This window comes from Ambystoma mexicanum, chromosome 2p (assembly GCF_040938575.1).
Source record: "Ambystoma mexicanum isolate Mex_15411 chromosome 2p, UKY_AmexF1_1, whole genome shotgun sequence".
NCBI classification, from domain to species: Eukaryota; Metazoa; Chordata; class Amphibia; order Caudata; family Ambystomatidae; genus Ambystoma; species Ambystoma mexicanum.
The window spans coordinates 1,459,162,240-1,459,189,497 of record NC_090923.1 but is presented as its reverse complement, the minus strand read 5'-3'; the positions used below and the strand labels follow the sequence as shown (position 1 = coordinate 1,459,189,497).

Here is a 27,258-nt window from a genome sequence, read left to right as displayed (position 1 = left end):
CGCACACGCGTATACTACCATCAACCTCGATTGATCTGTGGCGTGCATGTTATCAAGATGGCAACATGTTCATCTTCACCAGTAGCCAGTGGGGGAGCCAAAAGCCTAAATGACCACGTAAGAAAAGCCATTAAGTTTGCTTTGCCAGTCGCAGCAGGGCTCTCCCCTCCTCCTCTCCACATGTGTGTTTGTGTTTGGTGAAAGCAAGGGGGTGACATTTCAGTGGAAAGTATGTTTGAAAAGCCCAATTCTGGTCCTGGGTGCCTGGTTTTGTTTGTAATGATAAATCTGACAGTTTATGATCTTTTAGAAAATATTTGTTAAGATTAGCTAACTCCACCTGCTATACCGCGAGAACCATGATATACCGTCATTTGGCAAGAAGGTTATCGTACCGTCATAAAACTAATACCATGACACCCCTAGTTGACGGTAGGTAGGGCATCTAAACCCTGTCAGTCGAAATCTGCTAGACTTTCGACCGACGACTCGAGGGGTGACTCTGTGTCGGCATAAGTCCAGGGGGGTCTCGGTCTCGGAGCCCGCCATTCCTCTGCCTCTTCTCCGTCACCGGTCGCATTCCCCGTCCTCGTCAGAGGACTCCGCCAGACAGCGGGTAGCTTGTCCCACCAAGCATTCATCGCCAGCGGAATGGGACGCATTCCGCAAGGAGATGATGACGATTTTCGAATTGCAGGGCATTGTTCCGTCCATGCCTTTCGAGAGAAGCCGGCAAGGAAAGAGCTAGAGCCACCGCTTGCACGCCTTCGGGCTTGGGCAGTCGGCGCAATCATCGGGAGCCGTCGAGGTCCCAATCGGACAAGGTTGATCGCCATAGCTGTGCCAGGTCCAGGTTGTTGTTTTACTAGGATTAATTACCAATTTTCTTTCTCCAATGAATTCTTCGAAAGCTCTTATCATTCTGTGCAGCCCAATCTTGGTACAGTAAAGCAAGAGAAAGTCATCTGCGTATGCCACCCACTGTATTGCAAAGCCACCAATTTTTGGAGCAATTAAGCCTCGCTGATTCAATGCCTTTCCTGCCTGTGATACATATATATTGAAAAGGATTGTGGCTAATCTACAGCCTTGTTTCAAGCCATTTTGGGTTTCAATTGAGTTAGACATCAGGCCGCTGTTTTTAATCCTACTCTCATAACTGTATCTGTATACAGAAATATGATTATATTGAGTAGCCCATTATCAATGCCTAACGCTGCTAGGGTTTGACAAAGTTTGGGGCGATCCACCAAGTCAAATGCTTTGGTAATGTCCATTGCAGCTATGTATAGACTCACCATAGTTTTTTGTTTGATATGGCACAAAAGTTGGGTCATTAAAAGGCCAGCAGAAGATCTCTTGTCGTTGGGAAAGTGGTGAGTTTGTTGCAGCAGGGCTCCACCGGTGGTGTCGTCGTTGCAGATGGCTCATCTTCTTCCCTCTTTGGATTCTTGGGTCCTGTGGCAACTTCTGAAGTTCCAGTCCCAAAAGCCCTGCTTTCATGCAGAAAAACCCCCATTCAACAGCCTTGCTGTCACTCAAACATGCTAAGTGGTGAGCCAGGTGGCTCACCACTTGGCCAATCAGAATAGAGTGCGACTTGGGTTGCTAAGGCAATGCAATCCAGGGTGCCAATTCCCCTCCCCACACATTCTATGGAACCCAGACAGAGTGGCACCATTTTGAGGGCTTCTGTGGAGAAGCCCGCCAAAAAGTGGAACAAAGGGCCCGACCTTGGTTGGAGTTACAGAGACAGACACAAACGCCATTTTAGAAAAGAGTTCTGCCGAAAAGACCCAACCATTGATTTAATATTAAATAAATAAACCGGCGGTATCTTTAACATTGCACCAAAAAGTGGGGCGTTTAAGATCAATGGGAAAATCCCATAGGAAATATTCCGGTGGAATATTTTGCGTGGTAACAACTGCCACCAGCCAGAAACTCGACAAGGGGGGACTGGACAGTGCCTCCTTGAAAACAGACCTAGGGGCAATCGAATTAACCCCTTCCAGTACTTCCACAATATAATGGTTTGTACTGGTTCTGTTCTGTTTATTTAGTGGCTTGCCTCTCTTATACCCATTGTAGACACTTACTCATCATTCAAGGCAGTTCCACCTTGCAGCGGTCACCCCCTCTTCCACAGTTCTCCACCTTACTTTCGATGTTAGGGAGAATTCTCTTATAAGGCTAATTTCCCAAACCTAGTGAGTCCCCAGCAGCTTTACTGGATTTTTGGGGTTTGTTTTTTTCTCCTGCTAAGAGTGACATTCTTTTCCTCCCACTCTTAGGCATGATTTGAGGTATGACTTTTTGTGTGCTTCTGGGCTACGGGGTTTTTCTCACCCTCATAGGGATCATCTTTTTAACATGTGTGGTACACGGCACCCTCCGTGCCATACCACAGGGGTGTCGTAGCAGCCCCCAAACAAAGACTCCATACTCTGGGACTGACTACTGTCTTCCAGAGCATGTAAAGTCCCCATTGACTTTACCAGTCAATAATTGTGAACTAAACCAGTACAACCCATCTTACAATGGAAATACTGGAAAGGGTTAATAGTTTTTCCCTATTGTTCATTTTCGAGGGGGTACCATACAGTCCCTCTCTACAAAGTTTCTGGCTGGTGGCAGTGTTTACTACCGTAAATATTCGACCGCAAATATTTCCCTATGGGATTTTCCCATTGTTCGAGGCTACCACTTTTACTGACAGCCTCTAACATACCGCCGGTTTATTTTTATCTTAACTTTAATCCAGTGTTTTTTTTTTTGCCAGAACTTTAATAATATTTCTTTCTCGTGTCTTTCTCTGAAATCCTAACCCGGGTCGGGATTCTTTGTTCGTCCTTTTGGCGGGCTTCTGCACAAAAGCCCTCCTCTTGGCGCCATTAAGACTGGGTTAGACAGGGTGTGTGGGTGGGGGAATAGGCACCCTGTACAGGGTTGCCTACGCAACCCAAGTCGCACTCTGCCCTGATCGATCTCAGGAGGATAGCTCAGGGGCAGCGTGCTCGCCTTGGATGCAGGAGAACAGGGAGCACCACAGGTTCGATATCCAGGTCCGCGCTTAGAAACCTCTGGGTATTAAGCGCGTTATAAATAACCCATCATATCATATCATATAGGCTGGGGAGTTCCCCTGCCAGGAGACCCACCCCATTGTGTGAGTGACAGCTAGGCTGTATGAATGGGGGTCTTGCTGCATAAAAGCAGGGTCCTGAGGACTGGAGGACAAGACATCGCCACTGGAACTAAGAAAACGAAGAGGAGAGAAGCCGAAGACATCTGCAACAACTGAAACACCGGTGAAGCCCTGCTGCAGATCCTCACCACTTTTCTCCAACGACTTGAGAAGATCTTCCTCTGCAAGAGTCTTCTTCCCTTGAGCTGGTGGGGCCAACCAGTTCGGCAATCACCTTCCAAGACCCGCCTTGGTTGAATCGCCAGTGCCCTGCACTCGGAGACCGGATAGCCAGGCACCCGTCCACCACGACCGCGATTTAAAGGAGCGTACCTTTTATTTGTGTTGGCAGCACTGCGGCTGGTTTCATCTCTGGGCAGTGCAGTAACTGGAACCTTCCTCCATGACGAGAGCCTCGCTTCCTCTGCTGGATCTCCCGAACTGCAGGAACTGCCAGGAACAACCGCCAACGCAGGAACCTCTTCCACTTTTAAGATACATTGTTCCGCCAGGCCTCCCGTTTCATTGGGTATCGCTAAAGAGTAAAGTTAAACAAAAACTTGACTGCAGCTACTAGAACAGTTTGATCCTGGGCACATTGCCTCGTACCATTGACTCTGGCACAGGCCTATTGACTCTGGCTAAATCTGTTACAACTGCCTTCTCTAGATTGCTTCTCACCTAGAAATGTGTTGGTGCACCTAATTCTTATAAGTACCTTTTTTCTTCCCCTTTTTAATATTGTGAAGTGCCATTTTGCTCGGTTTTCACCTCAGTATTGCATATGCTAAAGTACTGCCTTGCCTAACTAGTTCACAATCTATTTGGGAAGTGTTGCTGGTGTGTTAAAGAGTCTAAACCTGTATAACTTGTCCTTTCCCTCCCTCTGAAGAAATTGTTAGTGTGCCATTTCTGCTTAGTTAACACTGTGCCGTTTTGCTCAGTTTTCACTCTTGCTCAAACTTGTCTACAATTTAAATAGGAAGTTGTGTATACTTTTCTTGACTAGTTTAACTTGCTTTAATAATAGTGATTTGTGTGTGAACATCAGAGTGTGTAAAATAAATATATATATTATTTTTGATACAAAGCTTTGGTCAGTGTTTCCTTGTTCCATAGTACTGTAGTCCTAATGTGTAAACCCTGAATACTGCTCATCTCCCTTTTGAGATAAGTCTGACTGCTTAGCCACAGCTACCAACTAAATCTTTGTGGTACAGACTGATACCAAAGGGGATTTTCTTGCATATACCTGTAGTCGTAATCTTCTGTAGTGCTCCCTAAGGGAACTGCACAGGATTCTGCCTAACACTCCTAAAAGGGAAAGAAAGAGTGAGGCAGAGGTTGGATGCAGAGGTAGGGGTGGCAGAGGCGCATCATGGGGACAGGTGGTCACAGAAGGCTTTGCGGGAACTTAAGAGGGCTAGGACTGCCCTGAAGACCCATCTGGCGGATAAATCGGACCAGCTACTCCTCCAGACCAGACAAACGCATTACATAAAAGGGGATAAAGCTAATAGATTTCTGGTGGCTAAACTGAGGAAGCAGAAATCCCGAAGTCAACTCAGCACCCGGGTGGGGATCTGAGGAGGGGGAGACGGAAATAGCTGAAATGATGCGCTCATATTACACACATAACCTGGTGGGGGATAATTTGGAGAGGTAGGCACAAGTGGCATTTTTGAGGAATGTGCAATTACCACAGATCCCAGAAGCAGATAGACAAGCACTGAAGTCCCCGATTTCGGAGGAGGAGGTGGGATGTGCCATAAATACTTTGAAGGTGAACATGTCTCCGGGCCCCACAGGCTCAATAATGCATATTATAAGACATTTAAGACTATATTAGTTGAGTCCCCTGACAAAACCTTTTAATCACATAAGGGATTCAGGGTAGATCTCGGGCGGCATGGGCCCTGCTACCACAGTGCTTGTGCTAAAACCTGGTAGGGACCTGTCCAATTGTGCAAGTTATCGTCACATCTCGCTGCTAAACGGAGATGCAACACTGTATACTTCGATCTTAGCACAGCGGTTGGCTAGGGTTCTCCCGCCAATTATCCACCCGGACCAAGCTGGGTTTTTAAAAGGACGCCATACATATGATAATATCCGTAGAGCGATACATACGATTGAATGGGGGAGGAGGACGGGACAGCGCATTGTCAGTGCTGGCCCTGGACGCTACCAGGGCCTTCGACAGCTTGTACTGGAACCTCCTACAACTGACCCTAGCGAAGTTTGGGTGTGGGCTGGTCTTCTCTCGTATGGTGGTTCTGGCTGATTATTGGAACCCAGCCACCAAGCTGATGGTTAATGGACAGCTTAAGGATAGCATCTCGATACGCAAAGGGACTCGGCAGGGATGCCCATTGTCCCCGCTAATTTTTGCCATGGCCATGGAGTCATTGGCTCAGGCAGTCCAGGCAGAACAAGGGATTCAAGGAGCATTGGCAATGGCCAGTGGCATCCAGAAAATAGCTTTCTATGCAGAGAATGTTTTATTATTCCTGCAAAACACAGCACAGTCTCTCCCCAAGGTTATAACGGTGTTGGATAGGTTCGCAAAAGTCTCAGGTTCCACGTCACCTACTCTAAGTCAAAGGCACTTAATGTCACTGAAGACCTGGAGCCGGTACTGGAGTGGGGGAGGCCCTATGCACTAAAATGGGAACAGAGGTCCATAGCATAACTGGGGATAAATCTGGCATCCACATATGGGAGACTTTATGGGGCTAACATCTTAGGGCTACTATAAACGCTGATAGAGGATCTCCGAAGATGGGACATGCAGGAGTTATCTTGGTTTGCAAGCATTGCGGCTGTGAAGATGTCCCTCCTCCAAGGTTCTTATATGTGTTGGGAGCACTCCCAGTACAGATCCCGGGATCAATGATTACAAATCTGCAGAGGGAAGTCCTGTCCTTTATGTGGAAAAAGAGAAAACCTAGTGTTCCCAGAAGGGTCCCATTCCGACCGCATGCCCTTTGGGGTCTGGGGGTACTAGACTTTCGTAGATATCTATGGGCGGCACAGGTGGCGACAGTGCTTCAATGGCCCCCCTGGGAGAATCAGAATAGATGGGCAACCTTGGAAAGGGAGATGACTAAGATACCCCTGGAGAACTTGGGCTTCCTAACCCCAAAACACAGGGGAAAAGGGGGCACGCTGTTGGAATCGACAAAGGCTACCCTATGGTATTGGGATAAGGCATTACGGGGGAGGAAGACAAAAGCAGGGGAGTTCCACTCACACCTATGGCTCACAATCCAGACTTTACTTCCCGGGATGCAGCCTAACTTCTGGCTTCACTGGGAAGAGGGGTAACCCAGGGTACTGGGAGACTTCTATGCGGAAGGGTATTGACATTTGAAGGTTGTATAGAAAAATTCCGGAAACCCGAAAGCGAGCACTTTTGTACACCCAAATCAGGCATTGGATCACAAACACAAAACTAAAGGAAGGTGCTAGTCTCAACCCAATAGGGCTAGAGTTTACGGTAAAGGAGGGAGTTCCGGAGAAGGGGGTGTCTAGGCTTTACCGACTGACAGATGGGTCGGACCTGGAGGAAATCCTACCGTACATGTTGAAATTGGAGCGGGACCTGGGGAAACCCATTACAGAGGAGACATGGAGGCAAATTTGGCAGCAGGCGATGAAAAGCTTGAGGTTTGTTCCCACTAAGGAAGCTGCATACAAACTATGTCTCAGATGGTACATGACACCACAACGCATGCACGCCATTGCTGTGCACTACCCCTCGACATGTTCGCGGAGCTCTGGGCAGACTTGGGATCTGATTCACATGTGGTGGGCTTGCCCGGTAGCAGAGACATATTGGAAAGAAATTCTGAGTCACATCAAGGAAATGACTGGGGCGCAATAACCCCTAGATCCGGCGGTGGTTTTGTTAGGGGAAGTAGTGGAGGGAATTTACGCTGCCACAAGATGCACTGCCACTCTCATTACTTATATGCTGAGCGCGGCTAGAATCGACTTAGCTCAGGCATGGAAGAATAAACAGGGGCCGCTGATAGCTATGTGGTCGGTGAAACTATGGGGAGTGATGGTCATGGAAAAGGTGACAGCGCTGGCATACGGATCTTATCAAAAGTACCTAACCACCTGGATGCCCTTTCACAAGTTTATGGTGGATAGGGAACAAATGTACTTCAAGCCTAACATACTTCGCAAAGTCCCTATTCTTTGACACTTCTCTAGACCTAGGGATGTAGACTCAGCCTGTAAGTGTAATGGAATGTACTAACAAAAGCTGAACTACCTCAATCTTGTTTTGATAAGTTAATTGGAAAGGGGGGGTTAGTGGGGAGGAGGAGGGGAAGAGTTATAAAAGTTAAAACCAGGAGCCCCATATCATCTGAACATTCCCCCCACCCCTCCCCGACACCCTTTGTGGTGCTGGCGCGGGACTTGAACTTAGTGCTAACATTCTTGATGGGTTCACCATTTGAACCAATGCACTCTTGTCCGCTCAGGTTTCTCCCCGGGAAGACAGCCTTTCTGGTTGCTATCACATTAGCGCACAGTGTTTCTATTAACCCACTGTACTTGATGTTTTGTAAGGAGTCGGTGGCATTTAGAGTAAGACAGTCTTTCCTTCCGTCCTCTTCATGAAATGCATTAATATGGCTGGGAAAGATGTGTCTGACAGCTTCTGGACTCATTGAACCAAAGGGCTTATGTAAGAAGAATTTCTGAGCCATTCTGCACCTAAATGACCTTTTCTAAATATGCGAAATTGGTGGGAGGAATATTTTATCCATCATAAAGAAAAGTACCAAAGGGAAGTAACTTGTTCTTATTATTTGCACAACAGCATAGTGCCATACGTGCAACAGTCCCTCCTGACACGAGAAGAAAACTTCCTAGACACTGCAGTGATGATGTTTGCTGGGCTCGTTCACCTCTTTTTGGATGGAGATGATCCAGGCATAGAACAGGTAAGGATGGCACAATTTTGTGTTTGTTTTCTTGGAATGAAACTAGCAAATGAACTTGCATTGACTATTAAATGTGACAATGAGACACTACAGGCAGTATTTAACACCTCTTTAAAACAATCTGCATTTCACCACTCACAGGAAGAGTTTAGATGTAGTTGTTTGTCATGGGTGAGATGAATGGGGAGCACAAAAAGGCTTACACGGAGCAGGATCATCTAAAGGGATTATGGTGCCTGAGTCGCTCACAAATTTGGGGCTCTACCCAAAACCACAGAAATGAAGGCATCCAAGAATCTCTGATTGTCAGACCTTTTGTCATATTCGCAAGCCTATAGCTTTATATGCTTCACCGGCAGCAATCGAAGTAGCATGGCTACTCCCTTCATGTCCTCTTAGGCCCTTTTTGCTGTAATCGGAATAATCACCATGTTGCATTAGAAGGGAAACATTAGCAGTACAATAAGAGTGTTTGTGTTCTAGCCTTGGTGCACCGCCCCATTTTAACAATAGCAGTCGTGAGAAAGGTACGTGATGTAAGGATGCAGGACGCAGATCAGAGTTTACAAATAGGGAACACCATGCCTGTGTCTTCAGTTCCTTTTTTTCTGTGCACTCAGCACGCTGCTTTCGGAACATCTCTCCCTCTGAGAATTTGTTCTGTTTCATACCATACCTTTTTTGTGCAATGTCTTTAAAGATTCGAGATTCAAGTGCTGCATGGTGCACTCAAAATGTGGTGGGGGGGGTTTGGGGGTCTTGAATTGCAGTTATTTCCAGGCAATGAATCTCAAGGCGCTCAGGGAGCATGCAGCCAATGATCAGTAGACTGTCCTAGGTCTAGGCAGATTGCCACCCGAAGCCATTTGTCAGAGGAGGGGAGGGTGTCAGAGTTTCCAGCACCTCAGCGAAAAATCCCTGCAGATAAAAGGATGGTTGAAGGAAAACGCGCAAAAAACACTGTAAAAGGTCCACGACCAACAGGGTGATGCGAATGTGGGCCAGAAGGACTTAATATTGATAAAGTGTCCTTTATTGTTGGACACTCTCGTCCCCTGCACACCTTCCGTACTGAAAAATCAGTCAATAATCTATCGGTACAGTATTTGTGTTTGGGTATGTAATTCACATGACATCACACCATGCTATTTTTAAACTGATAATATTCAATAACAGTTATCACAACGTAGGGTATTTGTTTAGTCATTTTTAATAAGCAAACAATAAAATGAAGACCTCTATCCGTTTCAGGTTGAACACTTAGTCAATAGCATTATCTTTTGGACATTTCTATTTCTTCACACTATCTGCCTCATCACGAGTTGGGCGGTAACCCTTGAATGCGGCGGTAATGCTATTATGCTATTACCGCTGCATTTTTAACGGTTTGCCAAATCACGGGCTTGGCGGATTTACACCCAGCTCTGAGCTGGGGGCAAATCCGCTGTGATTTTGCCGATTTTCGGCGCTATTACTGCCAGTCATTGGGCCCAATAGGGAATGGGAAATTCCTGAATGTGCACAATTGGGAATGGGGACTTACCGTTCAACCAAACCCGTGATCCGGCTCTAATAGTGCTGGGAGGTTTGCTGGTAGGGCTAATGCCCCGGCGGTATTACGGCCGGGGTTAGCGCCCAACTCGTGATGATGCTCTTTGTCTTATATCTAGAGAGCAAGCAAAAGTAAACACACTGTCAGAGTCTCACTTATGTATACAGTTACTCTATCAAAATTAAGTTTAGTCATTGGGGACTTATTCATTAATCACCTGGTTGACTTCATACACTCAGTTGGAACAAAGGTGTCTTCTCTAAACTTCAGGTCCGTAAATACCAGTGTTCACCATGGAAATGTTCACACCTATTAGCGGATCAAAACATGTTCACTTAATTTGGGGCTCTCCTACTGTGGATCACTTAAATCATTATTTTGTATTTTATGCTAGGAAGTGTCATTGCACTATGTGCATACCTTAGGTGGTCTTGGATGGTTATACATCTGTCTTGGACTATGTGGAAGACAGTCAGGATACATAGGACAGTTGTCTATAACCCTTTAGACACAACTATTGAAGTGATAAATGATGTCATTAGTATAATTAGGAAAGGGTGGTCATCTCAAATTAAATCATATATGGCTTAACCAAAGGCACGTAAAAGTGGCATGCATACCTTAAGTATATGTGGTCTAAGGTGTGCCTTTTTAAGTGGTGAGGTGATGCTATTGGAAGGTCGTCTATTGGTGTCTGAAAGATCTACTTATTTAATGCAAATGGAATAAATATAAAATCAGAATTGTAGTGTCTACTTCGATATAGGTGTTCATAAGGCAATACATACAGTGGTGAGTGAGCATTATTCACCAATCAATGTACAGACAGCCTTAGAAAAGACAGTAATGTGCTCCTGATGAGCGATAGTCATTAAGATGTGCCTACAATCTCATGCCAGTAAGGTGGACAAAGGTATGTGAAAAAGGAATGGGAAATATATAATTACTCGGTATATGGTCTGCTGAATATCCAGAATACTGGAAAGTATGTGTATGTCAGCATACACACAATCAAAAGTTCATACCTCTGACTGTCTTCGATCCTTTCAGGAGTGTTCTGGCATCTCAAGCGTGCCCCAAAATGGCTGCTTTTTGAATAGCGTCACAGAGGTCTGATACCGTAACATCATTGTTAACCTGGATTTCTGAACTCTGACCTGGTGGGCAGAGATTCAGAAGGCCAGCCTAGTTTCTTAGAACAGGGTAACCTCTGGACAAGCCAGACCAATCAAGGTAGCTATGGCAGGCGGTCAAGACTAAGTCTCAGGAGGGGTGAGGGTGACTAAAAGCCCTCAATGAGCACACAGAGCAAGGACACTTACAAATTACTCCCAGACAGGTGTTATATCAAAAATATAGACACATTTATTACAAGGCCTTTGCAACTCAGACCATAGCAAAAGAATCACAGCAATACTAAGTAAACACCACAACAATATCAATACAATGTATACACAAGACCATTGGGGCCTAAAGGGTTAAATGCACGAAATATGTCGACAACCTAGATGTGAAGGAAACAGGCAGTGCAGATAGTCTTTAGGCCCCTTCGACATCGGCAACACACCTAACTAAGAGGCGGTCCAAGCCCTAAGAAGAGAGGAACCTTGTGCTCAATAGTACATGCAATGCAAGTGCATGCGGTTGATCCAATGGGCAAAACGGGGTCTCTGGATGAGGCGATGAATAATAAGTTCCCACTATTCAGGTAGGACCTCCACTTGAAGGCAGAGGCAGTTCCAGAGTGCGGAATGGAGTCGGTAGTTCCCTCTAGCAGTGGAAAGGAGAGGGACCCTCAGGGGCCACTCGTGCATAAAAAGGGGCCCTGGCACTAGGGGTCACCAGTTAGTGTTGGAAGTACTTACCGATCCCAGGCACACTCGGACCCAAACTTCGCCAGTTCAGTCCACTTCGCTTGCAGGTTCGAACACGATAAAAAGGACGTCTCTGCGGCTTTCAATTCCGAAGATACAGTGATGATTCCCAAACGGGACAGTGACGATTTCTCTGCTCCGGGTGGATGAATCGTCCCAGTTTCACTGCAGCAGGCTTCAGGGGCAAGAGGGTCACAAATGTAGCGTACCTGCAAAGGGCAACACAGTAACCGTGTCCGGGCAATGGCAAGTGTGCGAAATTCGATGTGAGGGTGCCGTGGACAAAGAGCTAGCAGTATACCAAGTTCGAGGGCCTCCTCAAAACGGTGGCGGTGACAGAGCAAAACAACTGGGTAAGTTGGTCAGCCCACTGGTTGGCATCCAGGGATACTTCCGAGAAAGCTTACTTGCAGGTTTTGATGAAGGTGCAGAGAATAGTTGGTCCCACTATTCTAATGGGTCGAAGCGTCTTCGCAGACCTTCTAGGACGACCAGATGCAGAGGGGTCCCGCGGGACGACAGCAGGCTCAGGGTGCCAAACCTTCAAGCGGGTCACCAGCGGTTCCTTGACTCGGCTTCTTAGTTTCAGGATACTTGGATCCTATCCTTCATTCAGTGAGAACTCCAGAGACCGACATGGTATGGATGTTTTCAGCCTCCTCTTATCCAAGTTCCCTTCGCACCAAAACGGAGAGGACCCACTGGGAGATCTGCTCACAAACACACACTCCATATGTGGACCATACATGGACCACAGTGGTCCCAGTCATTCACAGCACTCCAGACTCTCTGGCACCCATGATTTGTATTGGGGACAGACACCTCAGCCCACATCCTGGAAGCACACACACAAGGCATGCAGGAGCCCGCGAAAGCTTGGCATTTCGCAGGAAACTACATGTCCAAATAATGACTGACCTGGGTCGACTCGACCTGGAGAAGGTGAAGGGATGGGATGGCCAAAGGAAAGGTCAAAGGACCTCATGGCATGACCATTTTGGAGCCAGGCCACCTATTCGTGCCAAACGCGGTTAAAATGGCAGGAAACGGTTACAAATAATGCGAAAAGATATCTGCCACCAGCCCTGTCCATGACAAATCTGCACATCTCACAAAAAGTCCATCGGGAATATCTAGGGCATATGACTACAGACCCAAGTACACTGTACTGGAAGGTACATTGTGTACTTGTTACATGTTGCAGAAAAGTTGCAACATTGGAAAAGGACTAAGGGAAACAAAGTCTCCCAGTGCTGACTGTCTAAAGGGCATGTCAGTTTCCCCATTAAAAGTGAGGGAAAGCCCAGAGGAGTGCAGCTGAAGGCTGTGCTTCTCTGGCAAAGTCAGTCTATGGTGTCTAAACAGCAGCAAAAAGTTTGGGGGTGTACACATGGAGGGAAAATTATATACAAATAGGAAATCTTTCCTAACAGTTATGATGTCCTCAAAACAATGTCAATATTGACATTTGTCTCCCGGCGCTCAAGAAGAGCCTTACAGCAATTCACCTGCAGTCAAACTCATGCATTGTTCTGCATAGCTGGTAAATAAGGTTTACATATTCTGTATAGTCTCCAGCATGGGTTCTGGCATGCATTCACATGCTCATGAATATTCCCCCTTGTCAGACTGGGAATCCTCTGTAAAAGAAAAAAAAAACTGTTTTGCTTTTGCCTGAAAACTGTATTTTACTCTATAACCAATCACTGTCCTTTGGGTCATACTGCCCCCATCCAATGACAGTCGTCTCCCTAAGCACCTTGACTATGTCGGGAGAGAAGAGGAGTCTCTTCAAGCTCTGTGCCAAGTGCATCCTCCGGACCATCTACGTTGAGAATCAGCACCTCAAATGCCTATATTGTCTACATCCGAAACATGATGAAGAGCAATGGAAAATTTGCTGCGGTTTTCTGTCAAAGACCAGGAAGGACCGTTACTGCAGGTTAGCAGCATGGCTCAGGGTGGGGAAGCCCTCTGACTCGGCATCCGGGCACAGCCATGCCTCACCCATGACTGACCAGTCCGATGAGCATGCTTCCTCTGGCAAGAGATCGAGATCCTTTTGAGGATGCCTCTGGCCAGAATATCGAAAAGAAGGCCAAACACCATGCTGAGTTTTCTGCTAGGGCCGCCCCTGCCGCCAGGCCTTGTTCGGCAAGGGCCCATTCCCCATCCCCATCTCCATGTCTGTCCATGGTGAATGGTGAGCCTGTCGGTGGGGTGGGGGTACCTTATGCGAGGAAGTCCCTGACCCATTCGAAGCACTGTTCTTCTTCTAAGGACTATGGTGTGAAGGAGAGGCCCAAGACCCAGGCGATGTCAACTTCATCTGGCAAGGCTTCATCTTCGTCAATGACTACTTCATCCTCCAAGGTCTCCACTTCATTGACAGTGACCCCGTCGACGACCATCATGTCGACGACAAGGCCAGCTGTCATCCAGTCGAAGGGCCCCGTTGTCGGGCCCGTCAGCGACATCTCCGACCACCGTCATTACTTCGGCAATGAGATGAGCCATTACTACGTAATGTCCACGATGAAGCCGACCGCTACGCCACAAGTGTCTTTACCTCCACGCCCGCTGACGGCGGTGCCCATGACTCCGAAAGATGTGCTTTTGTGCGTGAACAGGCTCCCATCATCACCGCCTTCCCTAAAGATTCATGGAGATTTATCGGGCTGCTGCCCCGTAAGGATTTTACTCCCCAGGGTGGAGAAGGTGTCCCAGGCAAGCCTGCAAGGGTCTCTGTGGAGGTCCCCACAAATATACACCAGCTCTGATGACAATCGCGTTCTCTATGGTTACTATTCGGATCATGAGGGAGGCCTTGGCCCCATGTCCCAGAAGGGATCACTGAGGGGGAGCCAGATCTGCCCTTAGATCCACATTTCAGCCCAGAACCAGCACCAGTGATCCCAGTCAAGCCTCAGCTAGCTCCCAGGGACATGTCATTGGACCTCTTGATGACCCTCAACATTGAGGCTACCAGCTGCTCCGGTTCCTGGACTGGTCAGTATCCCTACCAGACCTCCAGTGAGGAGTCCAGAAAGATCAAGGTGCTCATCAAGCTCCTCCAGGCCAAGGCAGCAACCTAGCCCTGCAGAGCTGAGATGCCGGCCGGTGACACCGCCTCCAGCAGCGGCCCAGAGACCGCTGACCCTTTAAGGGATGTGCCTACATAGACCGACACAGGCACGGACACAGCTTCAACCCATACTGATGAGTATGACGACTATGTGCCGGCTGGCGGTGAGGCTCAAGGCACAGAGGAGGCCGCCATGGCTTCACCCCCTGATGAGGTTGGCTCCTTTCATAGCATGCTGTCAAGGACCTCTGCCCTGTTCAATTTGTTCCCGGAAGAAAAGGTGGCCTTCCTTTTTCAGTCCCGGGAGTCTTCACAGAAGACAGTCATGTCCATTCCACTGCTGGACGATGTCTGGGAGGAAGGGCTGGAGTTGTTGAGATGCCGATTACTGCCCCTCCCAAAAGAGACAGACTGGAGCAGAAATATATGGTGCCTGACTCGCCCCAGGTGTCTGAGATTGCAGCCTTCTCCATACTCCACAGTGTCTGCCGCCACCAGGAAGCGCTTGGCGAACCAGTCGTCCTTGTGCATGGTCCCTCCGGACCAGGAGGGGAAGAAGCAGGATGCGATGGGGGAAGCACATCGTTTACACTATGGTTTCCACCATCAAGGCTGCCAACACTCTTCCCATTCTATCCCAGTATGATCGGACACTCTGGTACAAGCTCATGCTGATCCTGGACTTCCTGCCACTGTACAAGAAGGCTGACACCCTGGCCCTATTCCAAGAGGGCGAGGTGGCCTCAGACCATGCCATCACAGTGGCTCGAGATGCTGCGGACTCTGGCTTCTGCCAGATGGGCAATGGCATATACCTTTGACGCTAAGGTTGGCTGAAGGCTATAGACTTCAGGGCAGACATGCAGTCCAATGTTTGTTCAGAAAGACAGTGGACGAGACACTCCAATCGATCAAGATCGACACAGAGACTGCACAATCCCTGGGGGCGCTGAGGCAGAGAAGATCATCGTCCTTTTGTTCCTCCAAAAGGGAAATCGGGCAGATCCTCCAAGGGATACTCTGCACCCTACCGCCAGCCCTTCTGCTCTACCACCCAGGAGGCCTACAGAGGGTGCATGCAACCCTTCAGCAGCAGAGGTCAGCGAAGTCGTCACCTGCAGGCCAGGACTCAGATGCCCAAGCAGGTCTGAACCGGCCTTAGATCTGGACCCCCACTTTCACACACCAGTGGGCGGCAGGCTAGCAAACTTTGTCAACAAGTGGAAGACCATCACCGCAGACAAATGGGTGCTGGACGTTCTTCATCAGGGGCACACCTTGGAATTCAAAAACAGGTGTCCTTGCATTCATCATGTGACGCGTCAAGAACTACACATGGTCCAGCTGCGGAAGGAGGTTCAGGCCATGTTAAGAAAGTGGGCAATAGAGCCCATCTGTCAGGATTACTAAGCCTTTATCTGAGGCAAGGGCTATTCCAAGAGTTTGCCCTGTTATTGGTCCTCGACACTCTCTTCCTACTTCTACCAGACATCTAGGCAAAGGGACAGCTCCACCGCCATTGTGGTCTGCTTCCCGGTTCCCTACAAGGTCTCTGGCTCGCAGATTCGCTTTGCGTTCCAGCTGGGGGTTGCCAGGGAAACACTGGAATGCACACGGCCGAAACAGGAAGTCCCGGAGGCGTGTGTTGCAGCATAACGTCTTGCCGGTTTCTAAAAGGCTGTTTATGGAGTTTTGCAATTGCTTCTGAATACTTCTAGTATAGTGCGCTTCGTTTTTTTTGCTTATTGGGCTTTCCTGGAACCCTGACCTTGTGCCTTGTCTCTCGACCTCCCTTTGCCCTACCCTTTGGTATCGTTCTTGATTTCCCGAGCCTGACCTCCTGCTTGTTTACCTGGACTGCCTCGGCTCATTGTTTCTGGATCCACCTTTCGCTCCCATGTTACTGACCTCGGTTAAGTTCTACGGATTGATTTGTCTACCGTTTTGTCTTTGGATTGCTCGCTGGTTTCAGACCTCGGCTACGTTATTCGGACCCCCCCAGCACTACGTTTTGTCCTTGTCTTTGCTCCTACGTTACCAACATTGCACGTATTACGGACTGGCTTCAGACAAATCGTCGGCTGTTACTCATCTACAGTTGCCTGTCTTCTGTCAGCCTGCACTTACCATCTCCCAGTGGAACTGTTCAACTACTCTCCTCACGCCGGAATGAACTGCAGACTCTGCCCACGGGATTAGGTGTACGCGTGCCAGCGGGTACAGGTTTCTTTTGGATTGTGTTTGGACTTTGTCACATTTTCATTAACTGGAAATAGACGTACGCGTGCCGTCGTAAATAGGTTCTCTTGGAACAGTCTTCACTTGGTGTTCTCCCTGGAACCTCAACAACTACACACGTGGGTAAGGAACTCTGTCTCTTCTGGGATTTATTGTTGTACTGGATACTATTCAGGCAGTTATTTACTCTTGGGGTTTTCTTTTTGTTTAAGTGGAATTTCTGGCCGCCTCATCCTCATCTTGTCTCCATTCCCAACTCAGTCACCTGAGGTGAGCTCCCCCTACTTGTCTCACATAATTCCCAGTCTGTATATTGTTTTTTGGTGCACCAATCTGAAACCTTTCTTTGCAGTCAGCGGTGTTCCGGTTGTGTCCCTCCACTTCTTTCCATTAATTGACTGATCTGCTGTACTGTTGTATTTGGCAGAGTGGTACATTATCAGGAAGAACTCTTCCTCTACACGACTAGTTCAAGTTCTCTGGATCTGGTCGTACCTTGACGTTGAGGAGGGTATTCTGACACCATCCCCCAGCGCCTCCGGGGCTCCGGAGTGTACTCCAGATACCTTCTGGTACGCAAGAAGTCAGGACGGTGGACGCCAATCCTAGACTTAAGACGCCTCAACAAGAACTTGAAATCCCAGAAGTTCAGGATGGCCACGTTGCAGCACGTGCGCGACCAGCAGGAGGATTGGGATTTCCTGGCAACCTTGGACCTGAAGGACACCTACTTTCACATCCCTATTCACACAAAGCATCGGATGTTTTTTTCGATTTGTGATCCAGGGACGGCACTAGCAGTTCAAGGTGTCCTGCCCTTCGGCCTGAAGTCAGCGCCAAGAGGTTCCCAAAGTTTTTGGGTCCAGTGGCAGCGCATCTACGCTTCAAGGAGATTCACGTCCACCCATATCTGTACGACCAGCCAAAGTATCCAAAGTCCTGTGTGGAGCCATCACAGAAGGCTCTGTTCCTGGGTGCCCAACCTCAAAAAGGTTGCATGCATAGCGACTCCCTCGGAGGAGAGGGTGACGGCCATCCTGGGGTAGGTGCTGCACCTGTCATCGGTGTACAATGCAACCAAGCAAGCCATCAAGTCATTGTTCGGCATGATGTACTCCTGTATTCACCTCGTCCTGTTCTGCAGACTTCAGATGAGACCTCTTCAGAAGTTTCTGGATGCACTTTGGCTGCAGATCACGAGCATGTGCACAGACAAGGTCTTTCTCTCATCCAGGATTTCTGACAAATTCTACGATGGTGTGGAGCATGCCCACATCTCATGAAAAGGGCTCCTTTCCAGATACCTCCATTCGAGGCCACAGTCACCACAGATGCCTCTCTGGAAGGGTGGGGGGCTCTCACCGGACAGTCCCACTCCAGAGACATCGGGCTCCCGGAAGAGAAGGACCTACACATCAACATACTAGAGCTCCAGGCAGTCTTCTGGGCCCTCAAGTTGTTCCTACCTTAGCTGAAGGATAAGGTTGTCCGCATCTTCATGGACAACACCACCACCATGTTGTACATGCAGAATCGCAGCCGGACGCCTTCTCCCATGCTTTCCCAGGAGGCCTAGGCACTGTGGCACTGGCCATCCTTCAGGGCATGTGGTCGCACAGGCTCAGCAAGGAGTTCCTCAAAAGCCTCTTCAGGACTTTTCCACCAGTGAAGGTTACTGCTCCAGCATAGGAGCTCAGCATGGTTTTATTTAAGCTCATGGGGCCCCCATTTGAACCGATGCACTAGGCCCCACTGAAGTGTCTCTTGTGGAAGATGACATTGTTGGTGGCGATCACCTCGGCCATGCGGGTCAGAGCGATCCAGGCCCTCTCTTGGAAACAGCTGTACCTGTCCTTACATGCTGCGAGGGTGATGCTGCGGACTCACCCCACCTTTATGCTGAAGGTTCCTTCAGAATTCCACCTCAACAAGCCTTTGGTGTTACCAGTCTTCTTCCCAAACCCTTGTATGCCGGCGGAAAGAAATTTGCATTTGTTGGACGTTACCCGTGCCTTGAAGTTTTATGTAGCACGCACGAGGGGTTTTTCGTAAGACTTCTCAACTTTTTGTGAATTTTCGACCTGCGAATCATGGGAAGGCCCTGTCAAAGGCTTCCATATCCAGGTGGCTCTCCGACTGCATCATGCAATGTCCTCGTCGGGCGAACAGACCACTTCCAGGCAGACAGAGAGCCCACTGCACCAGAGAGATCGGAGCAATGATGGCACTTCTCTCTGGTGTTGCCCTGCTCGACATCTGCAGGACTGCTAAGTGGAGGTCCATGCACACGTTCACAAGGTTCTACTGCGTCAACAGGGATTCCAGGGAGGAGTCCCGGGCCAGCCAAGCAGTGCTACTTAACCTGTTCACTTGAGGTGAGTCTGTTGCAGCTTAAGTGTTTTACTTCTGTTGAGCCTCGCCACCTACTCTGGTTGTGTATATTTACTGCTATATAACCTTTACTCATGAGTGTGTGAATCCATTCCAGACCCCATGCTGGAGAAGGAATAAGTTACTTACCTGTAACTCCTGTTCTCCAGCATGGGTCTGGGGTGGATTCACATGCAAACCCTCCCTCCTTCACCCTCTGTGGCTCTTCATGGTTCATATTGCCACTTTACATGCTCCACCAAATCTGGAGCTTAGGGAGACAACTGTCATTGGATGTGGCAGTATGACCCAAAGGACAGTAATTGATTATAGAGTAAAATACAATATTCAGGCTAAAGTGAAAACATTTTTTTTCTTTTACCGAGGATTCCCAGCCTGACGCCGGGGAATATTCATGAGCATGTGAATCCATGCCAGATCCATCCTGGAGATCAGGAGATATAGGTAAGTAACGTATTACTTTTCCTATTCATGTGTGTAACATAAATTGGCTTAGTGTTTCTAATGGCAAAACCTTATGTGCTAAGTGCCGCCAAAAACTGGCAATATAAGTATCACATCTGTGTGATATTTGAACGTTGCATGCCATGTTTTCAGACCAATTAGATGCTTTCTGAGCAGAATCTATTAACTCTGTATCAAACTGACAAAATATACAAGTGTTGTATCATGAAATCAACATGATGCTCAATCAATCCCATGTCAAATCTCAATGTTGGACAGAGATCTAACTTATTTGTCACAACATCGACCCTGCTCAACCGTCTCAGTGACAACCTGGGTATCACTAATCGGGCTCTGACCTGACCTACCTCTTTCCTCTCTGATCGATCCTCCCAGGTTCAACTTGGGTGCTTCCTTTCATCGATCTCCCTCTCTACCTGTGGTGTTCCCCAGGGGTCTAACCTCTCACCCTGGCTTTTCAACCAATACCTGCCAGGTCTCGCTTACTGCATTTGCATTTTCTGCTCAAACGTCCAGTGCTATGCTGATGACACTCAACTCATTTTCAAGCTGTCCTCGGCCCCCTCCTCTCCCTCCCTCATTTCTGATTGCCTAATTGCCATTCAAAATTGGTGTACTGCCACCGATCTTTGTCTAGTTGCAAAGAAGACTGAGATCCTCCTCATCGGTACACCTTCACCATCCTTTCCCCTCACTCTCTGGCCAGCCTCCCTTGACCCTCATCCTACCCCCACCTGCAAAGCCAAGAACTTCGGGGTCATCTTTGACTCCACACTTTCCTTCGCACACGTTTCTGACATCTCTAAAAAGTCACACTCCTTACCTCACCTCCTCAGAGGTACTCTGCATTTCCTCTCTTTCCCCCAGAAGCTCACTGTCTCTCAAGCTCTGGTTCTCTCCAGTTTGGACTACTGTAACAGCCTCTTTCTAAATCTACCTGCTTCCACTCTCCACCCTCTACAACTAATCCAGAACAGGACTGCAAGACTTGTCCTTGGTCTCAAGGTCTGGGATCGTATCTCTCCAGCTCTGAAATACATTTATTGGCTCCTAGTGGATGCCAGGATTACATTTAAAACCCTCTGCATTGTCCACAAGGATTTCTGGGTTCTGGGTCCAAAATACCTTCAACTATCCCTCCGCAAATACCTCCCCTCTCAAGCCGTTCCCTCCTCTACCTCCAACTCCCTCAGGTTCAGTTGTTTTTCAAAGAAACAAGCTGGGGGCAGATCTCTGTCTTCGGCTGGGGCCTCCCTTTGGAACAGCCTACCGGCCACCTTGACACTTGAGGAGAACCATCTCCTGTTCCGGAAGCACCTCAAGACCTTGCTCTTTGTTTCCGCCTTTGCCCATCTTCTCCCCTGCTGACCTGTTTTCTCTCTTGGCAATGTGCACCTGGACACCCTCCTTCCTTCGGGCCCAGGTACCTGCTCACCTGCCTCCCTCCTGCACTGCCTTCGGGCATCCCATTGCACTGGGTTCTGTATCTGTTCCCATACAGCCCCCCACTATTCTTCTGCACTTATCAGATATACCCTATCTGAATAATCTTGCACTTGCCACTTGCTGGCAGCACTACCAACTTTTTATTGCCTTTATTTATTTAACTTATTCTTTATTCTTTTCTCTCCTCCGTTCTGCACTTTCCTCTTCTCCCCCTTCCATGCACGTCCCCCCTTTTTCCCTTCTCCATACACTTGTGCGTTCTTAATGTCATTGGCCATAGTAAAATTGTTGTTTTTGTTTTTTGTTCTCCCTTGTTCCCCTCCCTTTGCTTGGTCGCGCTCTGAAACACTTCTGTACGAGCGTGATATAAATAAAATATCATATCATATCAAAGCTTGATGAGTTAGTTTGCACGGGTTCATTTCACAATTGCAGTGTCCACACTGTGGTAGCCATCCACAGTGTGTCTATCATTTTCTTTAAAAAAATGATTAATCTTTGTGGGACAATGCATTTCCTTTCTGGGTGTCGACATACCATCCTGCTAGTCTTGGGATAGCTCAGGGGCAACGTGCTCGCCTTGGAAGTAAGATGACACAGAGCAACACAGGTTCGTGCACTGGGTCGGCGTGCACATTGTATGTCTCCTTCAATTGTGATTTGATCTCTAACCTTGTTGGGATGCATTCTCATCTACAAGTTAACTAAAGATAGGTAAACACTATGTATTGTGTCATGATTTCAACTCTCAGTAGGGGTACTGCATGATGGTTTAGTTCTAGATATAGTCACCCATTTCAATGCCCCCACAGTATTATTCACAATACATTTTACCTCCCTTTGTTGATATAGTAATCTCACATATAATGTATTGATCAAGACTGTATGAGTTCATAGATCACCCTAAATACATCAGATATGTATTGAAAGTAGAGTCTCATTTATGAATATAATACATTACCATCTTTGCTAATAGACAGTCTTTCACACATTATATTTGTCATCACTTTGTTGCATATAGTTGTTTCATATTTATCAAACCTTCAGTACTCATATGATGCAATCTATGGTATTGTAGACTATTACAACATTTTAGAGTAACAGAACTAGGGAAAATTCTTGATTCATTCCTGTAGGATCAACAGAGTCCAGACTCAATGGGGCCCTACACCTCACCCACACTCAATGCACTTAAGAAATGTACCCTAGAGAGTGTCTCTCTCTGCATTTACCCAAGTCTCAACAGACTGGGTGCACTTGACCACCTACCCCTGTGACCCTCTGTGCACTTCCTTGATCTGTACGCACCGCGCCTGAAGATCGTATGTCTATTCTCCCTTGTCTTCACCACTTAATTGCACTGTTAAAACTGCAGAATCGCTGCCAGGCCTATTTGCTATTTCCCAAACTGTTAAATGTATTATTTTACTCACATACTCTGCCTGTGCAGACTATTATTGCCCCCGGATTTCAAGGGCTCTGAGCGACTGTTTGTTTTTTCCCTTTGTTCCCACCCTCTGTGAGCCCTTTGAAACACTTGCCTATGTATAGGCGCTATATAAATAAACAATACCATACCATACTTCTAACACTGCATGTTACAGCTGGGCTATGGTGTCTCATGCTAGTGAAGTGTCTGGCCACTGGGAATTTTTGATTGTTGTTTCTTATGTTTGACTTGTGCTCTGTCATTGTTTCCTTAAACTTTCTTGTGGTCTGTCTTGCGTAACATTTGCTACATGGACAAATGAGACCATAGATGACAGGTGGCAACGTTCTTTAACCCAATTTCTTGTCTTGTACAGGGATGCCTGATATGATCTCCTTTTTGGACATTCTTTTTTAAAAATTTGATTGCGTTTTGGTTAAGAAAAACCTTTCCCACTTATTATTAAAATGTAGCAGTGTGAAAATAAAAATAAAGTAAAATATGTACAACTTTATCCTCTGCAGGTGCCTCCCTCTGGAACAACCTCCCTGCCTCTCTTCGTCTTGAGGCGGAGCTCCTTAAGTTCTGCAAACTCCTCAAGACCTTCCTCTTCTCTTCCTCCTTCTCTCTCTCTCTCTCCCCTGCTAACCTCTGTTATTTTTCTCTCCACCTTCCTTCCTCTTTCCCCTAACTCTGTTTAGTTTTGCTGACTGGTTGCCTGGTTCACCTCCAGAGCCTTACAGGTCTCAGGGTCCCATGCCAGTCTTTTGCACTTTCCTCCGGCCCACTGTACTATGTTCTGCATTACTGCACTTCAGCTTACGCTCCATGAGCGGGGCAACCTCTCTACACAAAACCCAGGGCCTTTCTGGACTGTATCCGTTTGTTTCCCCCTCCAACCTCTTTCCTCGCACCTGTGTCTGTACGCATTCATGACCTAAATGTACTAGGACTAGTAAGTTTGTATGTCCTGCTCTCCCCCCTTTTTTCTTATCCCCCCTCCCTAGCTTGGTCGCAACTGTAACACTTCATGCATTTGCACTAGGAGAACTGCCGTCAGGCATAGTATGCTAGTTTTTCTGTTAGATCATTTAAATAACTTCAAGGACTAAGAATGATTACTGTACTCCCTTGTTCCCTCCTGCCTTGAAGCTCTTTGAAGCACTTCACCTTTGTAAAAGCGCTGTAGAAATAAACAATTACAACTATTTAAGCAATACAACATTTCAATGGATTGCCTTTCTCCCGCAGATTCCTCATCTGATAGATATCCCCTCCAGCTCTGCTGCTTTGGAAAATTTTCAACAGGGGCGTAGTGGACCTCGACTCGACCGTCGATCCCTCTTGTTCAGCGTCTGGTCGTCGGCTCCGAATGTGACATCAGGCGTTGTATAAATGCCACGTCACTACGCCCCAACCTCAGTTCCTTTTTTCCTTGTGCTAACACGGTGCTTGGGAACACAGAGCTTTGACTCACTCGACGTTTTCATCAGAAAACATTGTACTTTTTTGTTTTCAAATTCCTCGACGCAAGATGTTGGTCGCTTGGGTATCGGGTTTCAAATGAAACAGTGTCCCGATTGTGGCACCAAGATATCCATCACTCACCCACACAAGTTGTGTCTCTGATGCCTCGGCACGGGTCACGGGACTGACAGATGTCTGTTGTGTGCCAAAATGCAGCCCAAGGATCGAAGATGGCGCCAAGCTGTGATGTCATGGCAGGCTGAGCTCTGTGCCCACCAAAAAGAAGCATTACACTGCGATTTATAATTTTTATGTGTTCTTCATGTTGGGAACACTGATCTCGTGATGCGGCTTGGAGAACGAGTTTAGGAGCGGTGCTGGCGCTCTGAGTAATGGCATACAGACCCAGGAAACTAACTGTGTAGGCCAGAAGTATCCGGCCGTAAAGATCGAACTCTCCCTTGCGCTCCCGACACTGTAAGAAGGTGAGCCGGACTGAAGGGGGAACTTAGAGTCCCACCGACATGGACATTCCAGCGAATCGAGATTGAGGGACAACGCCCAGGTCTGCACCTCCCATTGCAGAGTCTCTCCGGGGGGACTTACCAGAGATTTCGGTTCCCAACTGAGATGACCGCTGCAACCATCCACTGCGGAGGAGTCCCACAGGGCTCCTGCACAGCACCCACACTTTACAACTTGTTCACAAAGCCTCTCTTTGACAAGCTCGACGCACTCGGTATTGCATATACGAACTACGCCGACGATACTCAGGTACTCTTGCCTCTCTCTGGTTCATACCATAAAGATACCGAGGCACTTCACAAAATATACACCACTATCCAGACCTGGATGGCGGTCAACGGCCTCTGCCTCAATGGGGATAACACCAAAATGATTATACTAGGTCAAAAAACTACTCTAGCCAAACTTGACAAACTGTACTCCAACTTCACCATTGATTATACAATCATTCCTGTGTCTACAGCTGTTAAGACCCTAGGGGTCTACATAGACTCAACACTGTCCATGACTAGACAGGTCAGCGCTATCACTTCCTCATCTGCACACACCACCAAGCTCATAAATGCCATAAAACCATATTTATCCAAACCCAACTGTCTATCAATAGCTAGAGCAACTATTGGTGCTAAACTACACTACTGCAATGCTCTATTAGCAGGTACATCCAATTTTTTTAAAAATAAATTACAATTTACACAGAACAATGCCCTACATGTAGCCTTAAGCATCCCGAAAAGGGAGCATATTTCCCAGGCCAGACAGTCAGCACAATGGCTCCCGGTCAAAGAGCAAATCACTTTCAAAATCCTCACCCTCACGCATAAATGCCTCACTCTCTCTGCACCATCATACCTATCAGAAACAGTTACCAAATCCTCCTCTACATGACCCAACAGAACACAATACACCAACCTACTTCACATCCCGCGAATCAATAGGACCAAAGCTGGCGGGATAGGCTTCCCCTACATCGCTGCCTAATCTTGGAACACACTACCCACAGATATTAGAGCAGAAAACTTGCTCCTTGCCTGCCTAAGAAAACTCAAAATATCACTTTCCGTACTGTAAATTGCAATTGTTTTACCTACTGCAAGCATTAACTGTTTATAAAATAACCACCATACTGTAAATTGCAAATGTTCACTTCTCTGTAACTAAGAATTGTCTGTGACAAGCGCCGCGATGTCCCCGGGCTGTTATGTGCTCTACAAATTAGAATAAAAAAAATAAACGTTGAACACTACGCTTCACTTGCTACATCTGCTGCCATATTATTAAGCCTCAAACTCTTTCCCCCGTGGGGCTATAATAAGCCATACCAACCTCAGAGGAATTCCAGCTTACATGCTATCTGGACCGGCTCTGGAAGAACATTTCTTGAACGTTTCTCAAGGCTGTACGCTTCATTGCTAGACCTCTGTAAAACATAACACGGGTTGGGGCAGCTAGGACACTGTTTGTGCTAAAGACCACCCACAGGAGTAATACTATCTCCATTAGAACTGATTCTGGGTGAGTCTGCTAGGAGTCAGGGGAACAGTAGATAAGTGCCACTTCTGCATAATACCCACCGCCCGAGTATGTTTGTATTAAGGAAGGAGACTCAGATGCATTAACAGCGCTTCAGAGGGGTGAAACTTGGATTCTACGCGTGCAAGTACTGCAGAAAGGCACTCCTCACATCTAATTCAGGACAATCCTAATAATAACATCACTAATATTGCAAATCTCCTGGGAGTTAAAAGAACAGTGAGAACGCTGAAACAAAGGTCATTCATAATAGATACCAGAAGCAGGATAACCGTGGGTGAATACTCAGTCAATGTCGGAGCCCAAGGAGAAAAGAAAAAAGCGCACTTCCCCACACGTATAAAGTCAATCTGATAAGAAGCTGTTGGCTCAGGTCCGGCAGACCTCCAAAGAATCCTGAACACAAGGGAGAACTCATCACAACAAATCAAGACCATCAGGGTCCTAAAATGGCGGCCTCAAAAGAAGACATTGAGCTATGCTTCCAAGTATTTAAGGACAAACTCGCTGCTTCCCTACAAACACAATTTGATAACTTCACAACAGAGTTTAAATCCACCCTTACGGATATTAGGAAAGACATCACCTCACTGGAGGAAAGGACCAATACAAATGAGCGGGCACTACAGGACCTGGCACGGGATTCTATGAAGTCGGAGGTCCTACTCGAACAATTAGCAAGGACAACATATAATGTGGAGCAGCAATGCAAAGACCTGGAGAATAGATCGAGAAGGTCCAATATCCGCTTACGGAACATTCTGGAATCGCTGCTTGACTCAGCCTTAAGAGAGGAAGTTACAGGTGTTTTCATGGATTTACTAAACTCTGACGAGCAAATAACAATTGCCATAGACAGAATTCAGAGAGTGGGTCCGAAGCGCCAAGTCTCGGGGCTCCGCCAAAGGGATACACTGGTGGCACTGGCAAATTACCTGAAGAAGGAACTGATTCTCATGGAAGCTAGGAAAGCGTCACAGATCACACTTAACGGGATTGACATTCAGGATCTATCTCCAAGGACATTACAAAAGAGAATAGACATGCGTGAGATCCTGCAACATCTATAAATTCATAAGACTACGTACAGATGGACTTTCCCTTT

General features: G+C 47.3%; 1 protein-coding gene across 6 annotated transcripts in view; it reads left to right on the top strand.

Moving 5' to 3' along the window:
- FANCA (FA complementation group A) overlaps positions 1–27,258 on the top strand; it is a 3,206,914-nt gene that overhangs the window by 3,020,391 nt on the left and 159,265 nt on the right. For all 6 annotated transcript variants that reach the window (XM_069646037.1, XM_069646039.1, XM_069646038.1 and 3 more), the window contains one exon: positions 8,025–8,148. In XM_069646037.1, coding sequence (XP_069502138.1) covers positions 8,025–8,148 — 124 coding nt within the window. The remainder of the gene's footprint in view (positions 1–8,024; positions 8,149–27,258) is intronic.